We start from the raw sequence: 17,244 nt of genomic DNA, 5'->3' as shown, positions 1-17,244 counted from the left end.
GTAAAAAGTCAATCTGCCTAGAGTCGAAAAGGCATTATTGGGAGGTATAGGAGTCTCCGTTGGGATGATGTCATGGTTGGGTTGCAGGTCATAGTGCGATTGGGTGTTCGGTCAAAATCATTGTATATCATATTGTATCGTGGATCGTTGTCCCTGGTACGGGAATCCACACTCTTGTCTCATTTCAGTGATTATAGGGTGGCAGGGAGGTGCTAGGCTGGTGCATGAAGTCGCCTACAGGTTGGAGCCTGTGAACACTTCAGGGTGGTAGGTTGGTCTAGGATGTTGGGGCATCCATTCAGTTGACTACTGAAGAAACCAGGGCATTGGGTGTCCTCCCAGTGGGCGCAATAAAAGTATGCTTTTCTAGAATTCTAGGAAGTTGTTGCTTTCATTTCAGTTGGGGCTAAAGATTAAAGAATTTATTAGAAAAGCGTTCAGCGTTCGATGGTTTTTGACCCACAGAGGGTTTTCCACCTAAAATTCTTGTGTCCACTGTGTTCTTTTATTTGCTGTTATTACTGCATAAACATTAATAATAATTGAAGATTAACTAATGCTCTGAAAAAATTTAAAAGTGCTAATTGCTAAGGAATACTGATTGACCCCCTTCTCAGTATTTCCAACAAAAACTATCCAAGGTGGGTTGAGACCCTGGAGTTGTACGAGGACTGAAGAAAGAAGAGGCTATATTCTTGTTTGCCACAACACTTGAAGAGGAGTTACCAATACCTGAACTTTGAATCTATGTTTCACTCTAAGATGAAGATCTACCTATCCCAACAATCTCATCCTTCCTTTCTGTCCTCTTAGAACGTTCTTCTTTAATGGCTTCCAAAGCATCTGCCATTTCAGTAGTGACTTCATCAGGGCAATTTTGACAACATCCCACACCATTCCCAGGAATTCTAGCTAGGTGGTATTTTAGCATGCATTGTGGCATTGCAATAATTGCACTTGACATGGTGGTCATTACCGACAATGATTCGTTGACCATGTGACTATGCCGGATCACGAGACTTTCTAGAAACCTTTGGTGGCATGGTGAAGGAATCTGGATGAAAAAAATTAAATTTTTAAAATTTAGTTCATATTTTTTTGTTTTTAAATTTTTTTTTTGGTTTTTAATTTTTTTTATTTACAATTTTTTTTTTGGCCATGTGGTTGAGTTTCTCAGCCACACATGGGCCCTTTGTGGTTGAGAAACTCAGCCACACAAGGCCCGTGTTGTGTGGTTGAGAAACTCAGCCACATGACCCAAAAATAATTGCAAATTCAAAAAAAAATGAATGCAAAAATATTAAAAAAAATTTACATGGAAAACATTCAAACAAGATTCATGAAGCCTACCTGTTTGTGATGAAGTTGTGTCTGATCTAATGAAGCCTCCTTTAGCCTCCTCCAAGAGCTCCTTCACTGTGTAATGGAGTCATTCAACACTCATAGAAATGAGTCATACACTCAAATGACAAGTGAATGACAAATGGAAGGGAGAGAGGTGCTTATAAAGCATTTTCTTACCTCCAATTTCCCTTTCCCTCCACCTCATTTCCAAAAAATAAAAATAAAAATTGCAATCTCGCGGTCGACGGGTCTTATAAGGGTCCGGTACAGGTCATATGCGGGTAGACGGATTTAATAAGGGTTTAGTTGAGTACGGGTCTTAAGCACGGGTTCTATGCGAGTGACCTGTCTCGCTATAGAACCCACCAAGACCCGTGCGTACTCGCATGTCTTATGTGGGTGGTGCTACACTGGTCATATCCATTTTCATTTATCCATAAATTTTTGGTCCAATAACAAACTTGTGATACTTTAACTTAGAACATTTCAGGTGATAAACTACCTTACTAATATGAATTATTGCAACTTTAAAACTATCACAGAACAAAAATGTCTCTGGTAATGGGCCCAACTAGTTAAATACCATGCTAAGTAGGTTATTTATGATATTTTTTTCTATTTAATGGATCATATTCTGGAGAGTAAATTTAAAACATCCCCATACATTACAATATATATGTTCATATTTGTGAGAAGGCATTGTGTTTGAGAAAATCAAGCTTTTAATCATATTAAATATAGCGTAAAATCTAATCGAACTAGTATCAAGCATTTATTTTGAACACAAGCGTTTTAGAGGATCATTGATTATTGATTAATGATAAAACAAATCCAAAAGAAATAGCACACATGAAAGATCATTCCATAACTGACAATGAGCATAGTAAGCCTTACACCAGAAGATGTATGCCAACATGAAATATGTTTATATCATAGTCACATCACTCTAACTCAGAAATGACTCGATGAATTTGAAGAGCGAGAATATGACAAAAAATATGGACAAAAGCCTTGGCCGAATATTCTACCAAAAAAATTCAAAATATACTCCAATTAAGCAAATGTTGGTCAGACTTAGTCAAACTTTGTCAAATTCAGTGAAAATCACCAAGTCACACAATCAATTTTGGTCAAACTCAATGAGTCTCCATGAGTTCGACCAGATTTACCTGAGTTTATCGCAAAAACAATGAGTTTGACCAGATTTACCTAAGTTTGTTCCAAAAAAGCAAACTCGACTTGTTTCAAAACCAAACCAAGTAGACTCACAAAGAAGACTAGACAAGTATTTGTTGAAGAATCTAGGGCACATGTAGTTAATGAGATTCTTCTTGACTTGATAACTATTTGTGAGGCATTTTTAATTTTCTTATTAGCATAATATTCTTTTTGACATTATCAGAGTGTGTGTTTCTTAATTCATCAAATAGCTACCAAAAACAAAGAGACAAGAACACAAGATGTAGGCATTCTGCGAAAGCCAAAACCTCTCCCTCTTGGAGATGAAAACCCACACAAAATTCTTCTTATAGAGGTACCAATTGACGAACACCAAGACCATGACCCTTGACTGACTGAACCACTCCAAGACCAAGACATCAATCCTCTTCTTCATATTGCTAAGATCATCATCATCACAACACCTTTTCCAAGATCGTCACTGTGTCTGCACCACCAAGATCTTCATTGTTTCACCATAGTTGCTCCTTCGATGAGATTATATCCTTGAGACAGAGTCATTGAGATCATAACTTTGCTTAGGGTTATGACTGCAGAGAGTAGTGTTGAAACCCTTATCTTAAGACTTATGCCGAGAATGTAACCATTACAATAGCACTCACCTAAAATCACAGTGATGCTATCCGAAGTCTAATCCTTATGCAAAAAGACACAATCATGTACCCATCCGAGTTTCAACACCTTGAAATTGACCAAGATTTCAGAGTGAAATGCGAAGGTATCATTGTACCTTATCACCGAGATCCTGCTCCTAACTATCCCATCTGAGAGTGTACTTCTTCAAGATATGTGAAGTTGCAGACCTTGTTCTTATTCGAGTTATTTCAGAGAAATGCGCGATTATGTTCCTCTAATTTGCAGTGACCCTAGGTGGGTATATATAGCGGTCATGCCTCCATAATGAGCTGACATAACCAAGTGATATTATGTGTCTCTTTTGCTAGCCGACATGACTTAAATTTAAATCATTTGTTCACCGACGTGACAGACTTTTTCATCGTTTTGCTTGCTTGTCTTCAAGAGCATTGTGCTTGTCTTGGAGGGTTGTTCTAGACACTAGGTAGCTTCATATACATTACAAATATGGGGCGCCTAAAGTCCATAAACCTAACATACCCCTCAGACCTATAGTGAATACCATAGGTTCCCCCACTTACCTTCTCGCCAAATACCTAGCAAAAAAACTTAGACCCCTGTCTGGTAATACCCCTTCTTATATTAAAGACTCCTATTCTTTTGTTCAATGGATTAATAACATAGAAATGAAAGACGAAGATCTTATGGTTAGCTTTGACATTGTATCCCTTTATACCATGATTCCTATTGACGAAGCTATTGAGATCATGAGAAACATCACTGATAAAGAAACTGTGGACCTATTGGAGTTGTGCTTGAAATCTTCTTACTTCAGTTTCAAAGGAAAAATTTATGAACAAACACATGGTGTGGCTATGGGCTCTCCTCTATCCCCCATAATTGCCAACATCTTTATGGAGCACTTCGAACAAAAGGCTCTTAGGTCATTTCCATACACCCCTGCTGAATGGAAAAGGTTTGTAGATGACATATTTGCCAAGTGGAGTCATGGAAAAGAAAAACTTGACCTATTCCTTGATCATCTAAATAGCCTATCTGACCATATAAAATTCACTATTGAAATTGAAAAGAACAACCAGCTTCCCTTTCTTGATATCCTTCTAACAAAAAGAAATGGGTCTCTTGGTTTCCAAGTTTATAGAAAGAAAACCCATACAGAAAGATATCTTCATGCAAATTCCCATCACCACCCTAAACAAAAGATTGGCATCATTAGGACCCTAACCACTAGGGCTGCCAGAATATCTGATCATGACCATTTAAATGATGAACTCAACCATCTACACAAAGTGTTTGAACTAAATGGCTACAATAGAAATACCATTAAGAAAGCCATGCACCTATCTCTAATCAAGAATAACAAGGACATGAAAAATCAAAATTTATCAACTCCTAAGATCTCCCTGCCTTACATAAAAGGCACCACTGATAAAATTACTAAGATTCTTAATAAACATAACATCAATGTAGCATTCACCCCTACTAACACCATTAGTCAATTAATCAGCTCAGTCAAGGATCCCATAAACCCTAATCTACAAAAAGGTGTTTATGTGATTCCTTGCTCATGCGGTAAGGAATATATAGGTGAAACTGGTAGGTCTCTTAATATTAGGATTAAAGAACATGCGGCCGACCTAAGAAGAGATAGGACCTCTAAATCAGCCTTAGCAGAACATGTTCACTCTTCCTCTCATTACATCTGCATGGAAGATGTCAAACTGGTTAGAAAAGAGGACCACTATCTTAGAAGGAAAATCAAAGAAGCCATAGAAATAGAAAAAAGGAAGAACAATTTGAACTGGGATGATGGACTAAAACTAAGTAACACATGGAAACCTTTACTTGAAAATCTTAAAAATCAATAATTAACCCTTATCGCTTAAATTAACATATTCCCTCTCTTAAAAATATCAATATAATAATCTCCAAAAAAAAACATCAATTCTCATATCATAAACATAAATTAGTAGTGATTAATTCACCCATAATCAATTGATAACATTAATCAATGAAAATTACATCTAGGATTGACAGATAATATTATAGCATTAACTCACCAAACCTATTAGGATTTATTAATTAAAAATTAAATAAATTTATCAAGTAAATAAAATCAATAAATAATCAAACACGAAATAAATACATAAAATTAGAGACATATTAACAAATAATAAATAATTAGAACTAATAAATTAATTCTAATTAATCAGACAAATTAGATTAGTAGTTAAAATCATTAATAAAAGTAATTAATCTAATTATTAATATAATATATATATATAATAAATTAATTAATTAATCAACTAATTTTACATTAAAGAAATAAACATAACAATTAATCAACAAACTAAAAATTAATTAATTAATCAAACTAACAAGTGAATAATACAATAAATTAATAAACATATTAATAAAGAATAATTAATTAATTAATCAACACTTTTAATTAATTAATCAACCCTTAATTAATTAATTAACTAATTAATTTAATTAATTAATCAATCAATCAAATTAATTAATTAATTAATCAATCAAATTAATAAATTAGTTAATAAATCAATTAAACCATATATTTAAAAAAATTAATAAACATAGTAAGTAAATAATAAAATCAATTAATTTATAAACCTATTAATTGGTTAATTAAAAAAAAAATCATAATAAATAAATTAAAGAATAATAATTAATTAATTAAATGAAAATCTAGCCGACCTATTTTCTTACATCCTTTCTTCAATTTCCTATATATATAACCTAAATCTAGCTCCTGGATACATCATTAAGATCTGAAGAATATCTATTGATGCATCCCCTGATGATGGACTCACTTGGTAGTCTGAAACGTTGGGTTCACTAAAACTCTACAACAGGTCATTCCTCCTATTTAAAAACTATCCTCACCTGTATGGATTCATTATTTAACAATTATAAAAATATGCTCAAGAAGAGCTCTTTAACATGATTTTGACTCTTTGACTTTCATAGACCTATGGAATGAGCAAGAAACTCATTCATATAATTTACAAATATAATATTTATTTTTTTTACAACTACAAAGATTAAAATTACATGTATAAACACTGAACCTAGTTACATTTTCTTCAACGCTCCCTCTTAACTAGGGAGGTATTTACAATGTTATTTCGTCATTCTCAATCTAAAGAATTTCTCATAAGAAGAATCGGATTGGTAATCCCATCTATATAGCATCATATCAACCAGCATTGTCACAGTACAAGGCCTTGACTAATAGCTCCATCTCTCCACGAGACCATAAGCTACAATGCTTGCAAGACCAATAATTTATAGACACCTTCATCATTGTCTCTCAAGGTACATACCCACACGGGTGTTCACTGAGTATGACCTTTTAGGACTATTCTTATCTTGGGTTCCCAACCCTCAAAGAATATCAGTCCTCTTGCCTACTATTATCGTGGATGCCCTACACATCCTCAAAGACTTTTGGATGCCAGATGATTACCCAACATTCCATTCTTTCTTCTCAGGTGAAGACATGAATGTTGTGTCTATCATGTGTCTTCATTTCCATTCATGGTCTTCATCTAGACTTATGGTTGTTAGTCTTGGTCTAGTGCATGACACATGAAATAGAAAAACACAACTGTCACTCCTTTGTAATCAGGGGTGATCTAATTCAAGCTCCCTCTTGATCAGGGACCTGTCAGAGCTTCCTCTTAGCTAGGGACTCTTCAATACATCAACAACTTCTTCTTCGTGGGTCCTTTAGTTGCTTGATCAACTTCTCTTCTTGATGTCATGAAAGTTAGTTGAGCTTCTTTCTTGTAGGGCAACAGTCATTGATCACTTTCCTCCTTAGTTCGTCATGTCATTCATTTCTTCATGGAAAGTGGCCTTCTTCATATCTGGAACCTTCGTCATATGACTACTTCTTTCTCATCATGCTTCTTCCATTCATCACATGAATGCTAGTTGTACTTGTAAGTAGCCCTGCATGAACTTATCCAGATATTATTCAAGAAATCAAGTATATCATTAAATCAAATCGTACCTTACTAGGTGGCTCTTCATCACGACATCTTTCTATAGGTATCAGCATCCTACACACATACTAACACATCTCCCAAAGATATCCATTGTCAAGGGTCTTCATCCTTTTCATACTTTCATCAGAGTCTTCATATCTTTCCAGGAGATTTGCTATTCCAATCTTCTTGGCGTTTTGGATGTTGACTGGCTTTATCATGGTCGCATATCTCACAGTCTATTCCTTCCTCACACATTCCATTCCCATCAGCTTTTAATCAAAGTTTCTTCATCATAGTCAATCACCTCATACTTCATATGACGACATATTATGTTGATTTCATCTAGTGTGACTTATGTCTTTCTGCATCTTTTCAGAGGAGGAGATCCTTTTCCTTCGATCATGTTTCTCAAGATAGAGGTACTAATCTACAACCATACGACATGACATTGTAAAACTTAAGTACAAGTATACATACCTCATTTTACCTTCAAGGTTGTCCAGGCTTCTTTCAGCAGCTTCCTTGATTGAAATATCTTCAACCCCTTGAACTGCTCTTACGTCATCATATCATTGTTCATGAACTTCACAAGTTGGACTTTTTATTGAAACACTTGCTTCATCCCTGGATCAGTGAATCTTCTAGTGAAGATTCCATCGGAGAATCTTGAGGATCTTACAGATCCCTATCGAACAGATGTTTCCATGTTGATGCATGATGAGCATTCTTCAAATGTTTGAGTTTCGCAAAGTTGTTGCCTACAACTTTCCTTCTTTCATAGAAACCCTAAGTTTTTGACAGAGGTATCTTACTTATCCTTGTGATTATAGTCACCCTCGTGATGATGTCACGAGATCTTGTTTCTAATACTTCCATAATGTCACATCATATCCGATAATATATTGTAGTCACATTCTTCGCAAGATTTAGGAGCCCAAAAGGAGACTTATAGAGAGAGACTAACTTAAAGAATTCTACTCCCTCTTACCATGGGCTGCATTCAGCTTCTTCCATCCTATCCAGTGACATGAATTTTCTTTTCCTTCTATCAATGTTCTTTTAAGAACCATACTGTTCGTAATTCCTTTTCTAGCTTCCCTAATGTCTACCTTATGAATTCAAAGGAGACCTCATTCAACGACTTCACTCATCTATGAGGACCATAACTATCGTCCTTATTTCATGCAAGGACCTTTTTTTATGAGGATTATGATTATCCTCTAGCATTTCCATTACCTTGCAAACCGAAGTCATTAAACCAAAAATTGATTAAACATGAGAAATACTTACTTGGCATGTGAAGAGGAGATCTTCACCTTGATGCTTCCTTTGCTTGAGTTGCCCATCATGAACTGCTAGTATCCTTTTACCAAGACTTCTTTGGAGACCTTCTAGCACCATGACATTTTTTATCTTGTCATCACCAAAACTGCTTTATGATCTTGAGATCATCTTGATTCCTAATTCATCTTCATGGTACTTTCGACTCCTTCTATATTTGAACACATTGTTGACATGCTCGTGATACTGCCATCCCACAAGTGGACCTTATTATACTTAGCATCAGCAAATTCATGCTCTGATCTGAGCATCATGCTATTGAGATCATGTTCATGGACAAGATTCGAAACTGTGACAAGTATATCATTGTGACACTGTACCGAGACAGTGAGTTCTATGAGCACTGTACATACGAATTGTGTAGAGAGGCACTTGTCACTGAATAACATAGACAGAGATAGTAATTGAACTGTGTATAGAGAGATTGTTTGCCTTCCTTTCCCGAGTTTCTAAAAGTATAATTTTTTGCCGAGACAGAGAAGAAATGTCTCCTTGTATCGAGGACTTATATGGAGTTACCCAAACGATGGCATTTTACCCGAGATCCTCAATAACTAAGCATCATGAGTAGTATTGAGATCACCATGCTTATGTAATACTTTGTCGAACTGTACCATTTCATCAAACTGTGGATATAGTTTTGTCAGACCGAAATTGTGTGTTTCCTGTAGGATCTTCGAGACCATTATTCTTATGCCAAGAAATTATCGAAACAGAGACCAAGATGAATATGTTAAGTCTGTAAGAGTATCACCATGATCATGCCGAGAATATGTTGAAGACTTCGATTATGAGGAGACCAAGACAGTGATCACATTGATGTCAAGACAATGTTCTCATTGAGATAGAAATCATAAGAGTGTCGAGACAGGGGATACTCCTTTTTCACCGAGACAGAGTATCCACCGAGTTCATATACTGAGGATTTATACTTTGTTGTGCTCATCAAGACTGATAGAGGAGTTCGAATATGTCATTGTTCTGTGTCATCGAGAGCCTGTACCAGTCTGTACCATCTGAATATTCATAGTGATCCGACTTCTGAGCACGAGTATTGAGACTTCACTTTAACTGAGATTGATCTTGAATTGTCTTGTTGTTGTATACTGCTTGTTGAAGACTAATCTTTCAATTCCTTCAACTTGTTCTAATGTCCTTGAAGTTGATCCTTAAGTGTCTCTTTTATGCCCTTCCTTAGATTGCAACCATAGCTCTGATACCATGTTGAAGAATCTAGGGCACATGTAGTTAATGAGATTCTTCTTGACTTGATAACTATTTGTGAGGCATTTTTAATTTTCTTATTAGCACAATCTTCTTTTTGACATTATCAGAGTGTGTGTTTCTTATTTCATCAAATAGCTACCAAAAACAAAGAGACAAGAACACAAGATGTAGGCATTCTACCAGGGCCAAAACCTCTCCCTCTTGGAGAGGAAAACCCGCACAAAATTCTTCTTATAGAGATACCAATTGATGAACACCAAGACCATGACCCTTGACTGATTGAGCCACTCCAAGACAAAGACATCAATCCTCTTCTTCATACTGTTGAGATCATCATCATCATTGCACCTTTTTCGAGATCATCAGTGTGCCTGCACCACCAAGATCTTCATTGTTTCACCATAGTTGCTCCTTCGATGAGATTATATCCTTGCGACAAAGTCACCATTGAGATCATAACTATGCTTAAGGTTATGACTGCAGAGAGTAGCATTGAGACCCTTATCTTTAGACTTATGCCGAGAATGTAACCATTACAATAGCACTCACCTGAAATGGGAGTGAGGCTATCCGAAATCTAATCCTTATGCAAAGAGACACAGTCTTGTACCCATCCGAGTTTCAACACCTTGAACTTGACCAAGATTTCAGAGTGGAATGTGAAGGTGTCATTGTACCTTATCACCGAGATCTTGCTCCTAACTATCCCATCCAAGAGTGTACTTCTTCAAGATATGCGAAGTTGCAGACCCTGTTCTTATCCGAGTTATTTCAGAGAAAAATGCGAGATTTTGTTCCTCTCATTTGCGGTGACCCTAGGTGGGTATATATAGTGGTCATGCCTCCATAATGAGCCGACATAACCAAGTGATCTGTTGTGTCTCTTTTGCTAGCCAACATGACTTCAATTTAAATTATTTTGCTGGTTGACGTGACAGTTTTTCATCGTTTTGCTTGCTTGTCTTCAAGAGGATTGTGCTGGTCTTGGAGGGTTGTTCTAGACACTAGGTAGCTTCATATACATTACAAATATGCTCAAGAAGAGCTCTTTAACATGATTTTGACTCTTTGACTTTCCTAGACCTATAGAATGAGCAAGAAACTCATTCATATAATTTACAAATATTAAATTTCTTTTTTTTTACAAGTACAAAGATCAAAATTACATGTATAAATAACAAACCTAGTTACATTTTCTTCAACAGTCTTGACACTATGGTTTCTATCAAGTACTTAGCACTACTAGCCTACAAGACATGGATACCTTGAAAAAGAATCACTATTGAAATCTCAGTGCTTACAATTGGTGTGGATATCCATACTCAACCATCTAGATATCCAAATTTGGTCATTTCCAAGCTTGAGGATCCTAGTTAGGTTCCAGTTAACTAGAAACATTAAAGGCACTAAAGGATGAACCATCCCTTTCATATCTAGCTACTAGTAATCTATATTATTGGTGAACAATAACACAATCTAACTGTAATGACATTCTGGAGACATAATACCAATTTGGTACATAACTTTAGAAAACCCTAAACAATGTCCAACATAAACATATAACATCTAATGAGAATAAGAGCATATATACCTCAGCGTCAAAGACAGGTAATTGAACAATAACACAATCCAACAGTAATGATATTATGGAGACATGATACCAATTTAGTCCATAACTTGAAAAAATCGTGAACAATATCCACCATAAACATATAACATCTAATGAGAAAAAGAGCAGATTTTCCTCAGTGTCAAAGACAAGCAATTACACACCCGAGGAGGCAGTTTGTTGTGGGACTCCCAATAGACCTGGAAAGCTTTCTCTAACTCTTTGAGTGTTTTCCAATTGTCACATATTCTGCATAGAACATTCACTCAGTGAGCTCTTTTATGTATACATTGTATAGAACGATATATGGTGCAAGTATTTGTGATAATATATCGTATAGTTATGCTAAAGTATTCAAACATTGTCAGACCTTCCAACTAGGTTTTCTCCCCAAAAGGTTTCCCAAAGCACATAGTGGTGTTCATTATGGTCTGCGAGTGATTGTATTTTATTTGTTCTCTATTTTCCACATTTTACATAGTGCATGCATAATAACAAAATCAGTGATAACAGATCTAGAATCTAAAGGAATTAACTCTTCATATTGTTGGGGTCCTAGAGTCACATTATGTTGTGCTATAATGCAGAGCCTGGGAACATCTAAATCTGATTTTTAATTTTCTGTGTTTAATGGTTTTGCTTCTACTGGAAAATTTGTGAATGATAATACCAAAGTTTACCTTTAATTTTGTTGTGTATGTTTTTGCATATTTTCAGGTCTAAGCATCCATGCACCTTGGGTTTGACATAGGGTTTTAATGAGAAAATAAAAAAATATGGAGAACATATTTCAGCAAGCTAAGGTGGGCAACTAAGAATCCATTCTTAGACTACTGATATCCAAGAAAACAACTGAGCAATTAAGAATTCAACTGTGAAAAACATGGTAATTTGAATTTATGCTTTTTATTTTCAGCCCATGTGAATATTCATTAAAATAAAAAAAGATACTCCATGTGACCTTGATAAAATTCACAGAAATTAAAGAAAACAATCAAACAAATTCTGGGTTTCCTTTAATTTTCACAATTACAGTCAGATTCCATACAAGCATCAAGTAAAACAACAAGATTTACCATGAATAAGTTTCCGCAATTGTATTAATATCTTTCACAATTCAAATTATAAGTGGGATTCCAAAATTACATGGAAGAAAAAGCAGTAACAGCCTAAAATGCACTTCAAAATTCCTCTCTTACAATAGCTTCAACATATCCCAGCAATTTCCAGAAAAATTTTGGCATAGTTTCAATATATCAAAATTTTCTTCTCTATTACATAAAAATGAGGCCTATATATAGGCTCTCAAAGCACAACACCCTAACCCTAAAACACTAGTGGTATTCAGTAACCACTAGGAATCTTTGCAAATGACTAGCAGTTTTGTAACAAACTTCTTCTAGAAAATTCCAGATGTAATGTATCAGAAGTCTCCAGTTGTAGGGCGGGTCCCATGTGCCATGGTTGTAGTGGCTCTCTCGTTTCTCTTTCATGTCCCCATTTTCATTCTTCTTCATAGTACAGCTGGGGGGGATTTCCCAGATAGGGGATTGCCAAGTCAGTGGAGCAGGTCTATGTCATCAGGGGTCCCGATGGAGTGTTGAGGAGTTTCTATGGGATTTGATGGCATTCGCTTGGCATATTCCATCATCAGCACAATTTGCCTTTTGTTTCATTGCATTCTGACAACTTTCAAAAATCAGCATTATTATTGGGCATAACTTAATTAATTATGCTCGAGGTGGCATTCCGGGGAGATTAATTGATGGAACACCTCAGTGTAATAACTCGTTGGAACCAGAACGAGAAGATCTACATGATGGGATTTTTGGATGTGAGTTTCAGTGACTTGAGGAGACATGGTGGCCAATTCACCCTTTTCCGGCATTAAAAATAATATTTTAATTAAAATAAAAGAGGGAAAGTGCTCCATGATTAAAATAATAATAAAATAGAAGGTTCCAGAGGGGTCCATCAGAACTATAAAAGAGGAGGAGGACATCTTGGTTTTGATCAATGTTACTTGGGAGCAAGAGCAAAAGCGGGGAGCAAGAGCAAAAACGGGAGCGGAAGCAACATTTTCAGAAGCTCCCTGTTTGGGAGCGAATCCCTGAGCGATTTTTTAAAAATATATATATATATATATATATATATATATATATATATATATTATTTTTTTAATTTTTGATACATATATGTCAACAAAAACATGTAGAATGATGAATTAGATATAAAAAACATAGACTGGTCATTGAACCATATCACATCAATCATCTAGAAGTTATAATCTTCATCAACCATGTCCACAAGTTAGTAACATACATATTACAATTGCAACATATTGAGTCTCGTGAATCATGATTCATCAAATTCAATCTTAAAGTTTCAACTTCAAGCTTTCAAATTTGAAAATTCAATATATAACATTTATCATCATTGATCACCAAAGTTGTACTTGTAAGCTAAGTTTAACCATTACAAGAAATAAATATCTTAGATATTTCTAAGTTCTAACTTCTAACTGTTAACATGAAATGAAATGTTATAAAATGAAAAATGAATAATGAAATGAAATGAAACAACTTTGGTCTTTCACGAAGCATCATATTCATAATTCACAATCATTACCAATGAGTTATAATTGCCAACTTGTCAACTTCAAACTTCAAACTTTCATTGTCACAGTGATATATTGTTTACAAAAAATATCATTATGATATTAAAGAGTCAAGAGTCAAGAGTCAAGGACTCAAGACTCAACAGTTATGAAAACTAATGGAAACTAGAAAAGACAAGTAAACTATAAATCTACATGTGGCCCTTGCCATGAGAGTCTCCTGTATAAGCAGGTCGTGGTGGTCTTCTAGGAGTCGCCCACACAGACCGACGACCAGAACTAGAAGGCACATGCCCTCCACGTGAGGGTGTAGATGCAGGTGGCGACAGCAAAGGAACAAGACTCAGAACTCGAGCACTGCTACTAGATGGTGGAGGTGGCATGGCTGCTACAACTGCTTCATCTTCATCCCTTATAAGTTCCTCTTCCAGTTCTTCAAGATGTATAGTGCCATCCTCCAAATTGTCATCCTCTGGGTGGTTGTCCCAAATTTTATATGTGGGATCCTCATAAGCCTGATCATAGTAATGACTCAACAACCTCAAGTTGTAGTGCACATAAACCAAGCTTTCTGCCCGGTTTTCATTGAGTCTGTTTCTTTTCACATTATGTATGAAGTTGTAGGTGCTCCAACACCTCTCTACAGAAGAAGTATTTACAACTTGTGATAGAACCTTTTTTGCCAATTTTGGCAAAAGTCCCTGGCCGCCATATGTTTCCCACCATGTGAGAGAATCAAATCTGTCTCTGTCTTCCATTGCATGGAAGGTACCAAACAAACCAGTGCCACTAAATTATCTACCTATTTCAAGGCGCACAGTGGCACATTACTCCCTGTCAAGTATCAACTTTTCTAATGCTTCCAAATATCCTCTAGTTACCTCTGCATCTAAATGGGGTTTGGTCTTAATCCCACCCCCTAGTGCAGGTTGGCCCAACCACGATGTAGAGTAGTATTTTGGCGTAAGGATATACACCAAGCAATGTAGTGGAAGATTAAGTTTATTCCACCATACACACACACAATCGTGAATCAGTTTGTACAAGTGGGGATCTCTGTTATGAACAGTATCTTTTATTTGCCCCAACATGGTATCCATCTGCTCATACACCTCGCCAATCACTGGTTTATCTGTATCTGCAAACCGAATCATGTGATAAATGGGCTAGGTGAAATCCAATACTTGCCTCACACTTGACCAAAACATACCATCAAGAGCGGCCTCCTCCACCAGTTCAAAACCTCGCCTGTCAGCTGCATTTGTACCCCTTTCCTTTAATACCTGCCAATGTGGACTTGATACCATGCTAGCCAATGATTCTCTTACCGTCAAAAGGCGCCTGAAGGTGAGGTAATAGCTATCAAATCTGGTCTTCACAATCTTGAACAACTCCAATCTTGAGTGACTGCGGAAAAGGCCATGGGTATTGCTATGATTTGTAATAAATTTTATCATTTGTTTGCCTTTCTTGTACAAATCACCAATCCATTTGTATTGTGCATTTTTGTTCTTGACAACATCATGCATCAGAAGGTTCAGTGTGTGAACCAAACACCCAGACCAAAATATGTTGGGGTATTTATCCTCAATAATTGCTCCCACTGCCTTACAATTAGGAGCATTATCAATGATGACTTGGATGACATTGTATGGCCCAATATGGTCAATTGTTTCAAGTAATGCTTCTGCAATGTTGATGGCAGTCTTGAACTTGTCTGAGTAATCATATGCATTTAGAAAGATGGCACCACTAACAGACACAGCAAGAACACTTATCAATGGCTTGCCTTTTACATTTGTCCATCCATCAGATACAATGGCCACCCCATGGTCAGTCGAAGAACTTGTCATTCTATTCAAAGAATGTGATATTTTGCTTTTTCATGATCAAGTCCAATGGTTCTTGCCTTGTCATACCCAGGGCTCTTGTATCCTTTAGGGGCATCATTTATGGCAGAAACCATTTTGTGCCAATAAGGTGAGCGAAGAACATTGAATGGTATCCCACATGCATAGAGGAACCTGTAAACTTTTGAATCCACATCATTCCTACACCCCTCATCAAGGAAATCTGATATGGTTCTACGCCTTAAAGCTGGTGACCCTGTGCCTCCATATCCACTGCCTTGGGAGGATGCTGAAGGAGTTCTCTGTGCTTGTGATTGTGAGGTTGGTACAAAGAAACCCCTTGATTTTTTAGATTTGTATTGGGCTTCCTCCTCTTCCCTTATGTATTTGGCTCTATCTGCTGCTGACACAGCTGCACAAGTTTTGATTCCTATTTGTTTATCTCCATCCCATGGCCTTTTCCCGCAGAGGTGTTTTCTGGCACAGGTGTATGAACCTGTGTAATTATTGTTGCAATGGGGGCAATGAAATTTAGTGGTTCCACCCCCTTTCCTTGCTTCAGGCCTCTTAACATATTTCCACAATGGGGTTTGGTCTTGTTTAGTTTTTTGAGAGTCATGTTCACCCTCCTCTAGCTCCTCCTCACTAGGGTTTTCATCAAATCCACTTTCTCCAGCTTCTTCACCGCCCTCTTCATTTTGGCCCCTCTGTTTCCTACTCTCCAGCACCAAAATAACCAGAAAAGGGACCAAGAAGAGGAAAATGCCAAGAAATATAGCCAGGTCCATGATGTTTGATATTTGTAGGCTTTTGAATCTGCAAAATTTAGTGGGAATGGGAATGGGAATAGGAATGAGAAAATTAATTTAATTTATTTAGATTAATTAATTTAATTTATTTACTAAATAAACTAAACTAAACTAAATTAAACTAACTAAACTAAACTAAATTACTAAGTAACTAAAGTTTAAACTACTAAATTACTAAGTTACTAACCTCCTTGCAGGCTTGCTCCTCGGCGCTCGCTCCTCGCTTCTCCTCACTCCTTTGCTCAATCTCCTTTGCTCTCCTCAACTCATTCAAATCACAATGAAATATTTTTTGCCCCCCAAACCCTTTTGAAATAGAATTTTTTTAAATTAATTTTTTTTTGGCGTCTGCGGAATTTTTTTCGCGCAATTTGCTCCCGACGTCGCGCGCGTCGCTCCTGGAGCGAAAATTAAAAGCTTGGGAGCGATTGCTCCCTGATCACTCCCGAGCTTTAATTTTCGCTCCGGGAGCGACGGGAGCGAAATCAATCCCGATTTTGGCAGGGAGCGGAAATTTTTTTATCGGGAGCATGCTCCTGCCCGGAGCGCAGATTGGGAGCGGTTTCGGGGGGGGCTCGCAACTCTGGTTTTGATATTG

General features: G+C 36.6%; 1 protein-coding gene across 6 annotated transcripts in view; it reads right to left on the bottom strand.

Moving 5' to 3' along the window:
• Window positions 1-17,244, bottom strand: part of LOC149222169 (uncharacterized) — a 351,705-nt gene that overhangs the window by 159,376 nt on the left and 175,085 nt on the right. For all 6 annotated transcript variants that reach the window (XM_089385286.1, XM_089385284.1, XM_089385288.1 and 3 more), the window contains exon 2: window positions 11,535-11,619. In XM_089385286.1, coding sequence (XP_089241412.1) covers window positions 11,535-11,619 — 85 coding nt within the window. The remainder of the gene's footprint in view (window positions 1-11,534; window positions 11,620-17,244) is intronic.

This window comes from Pinus tabuliformis, chromosome Q (genome assembly GCF_031772625.1).
Source record: "Pinus tabuliformis cultivar Carrire ecotype Pingquan chromosome Q, CPIR1, whole genome shotgun sequence".
Taxonomy (NCBI): domain Eukaryota; kingdom Viridiplantae; phylum Streptophyta; class Pinopsida; order Pinales; family Pinaceae; genus Pinus; species Pinus tabuliformis.
This window is presented reverse-complemented; position numbering and strand designations above follow the sequence as displayed.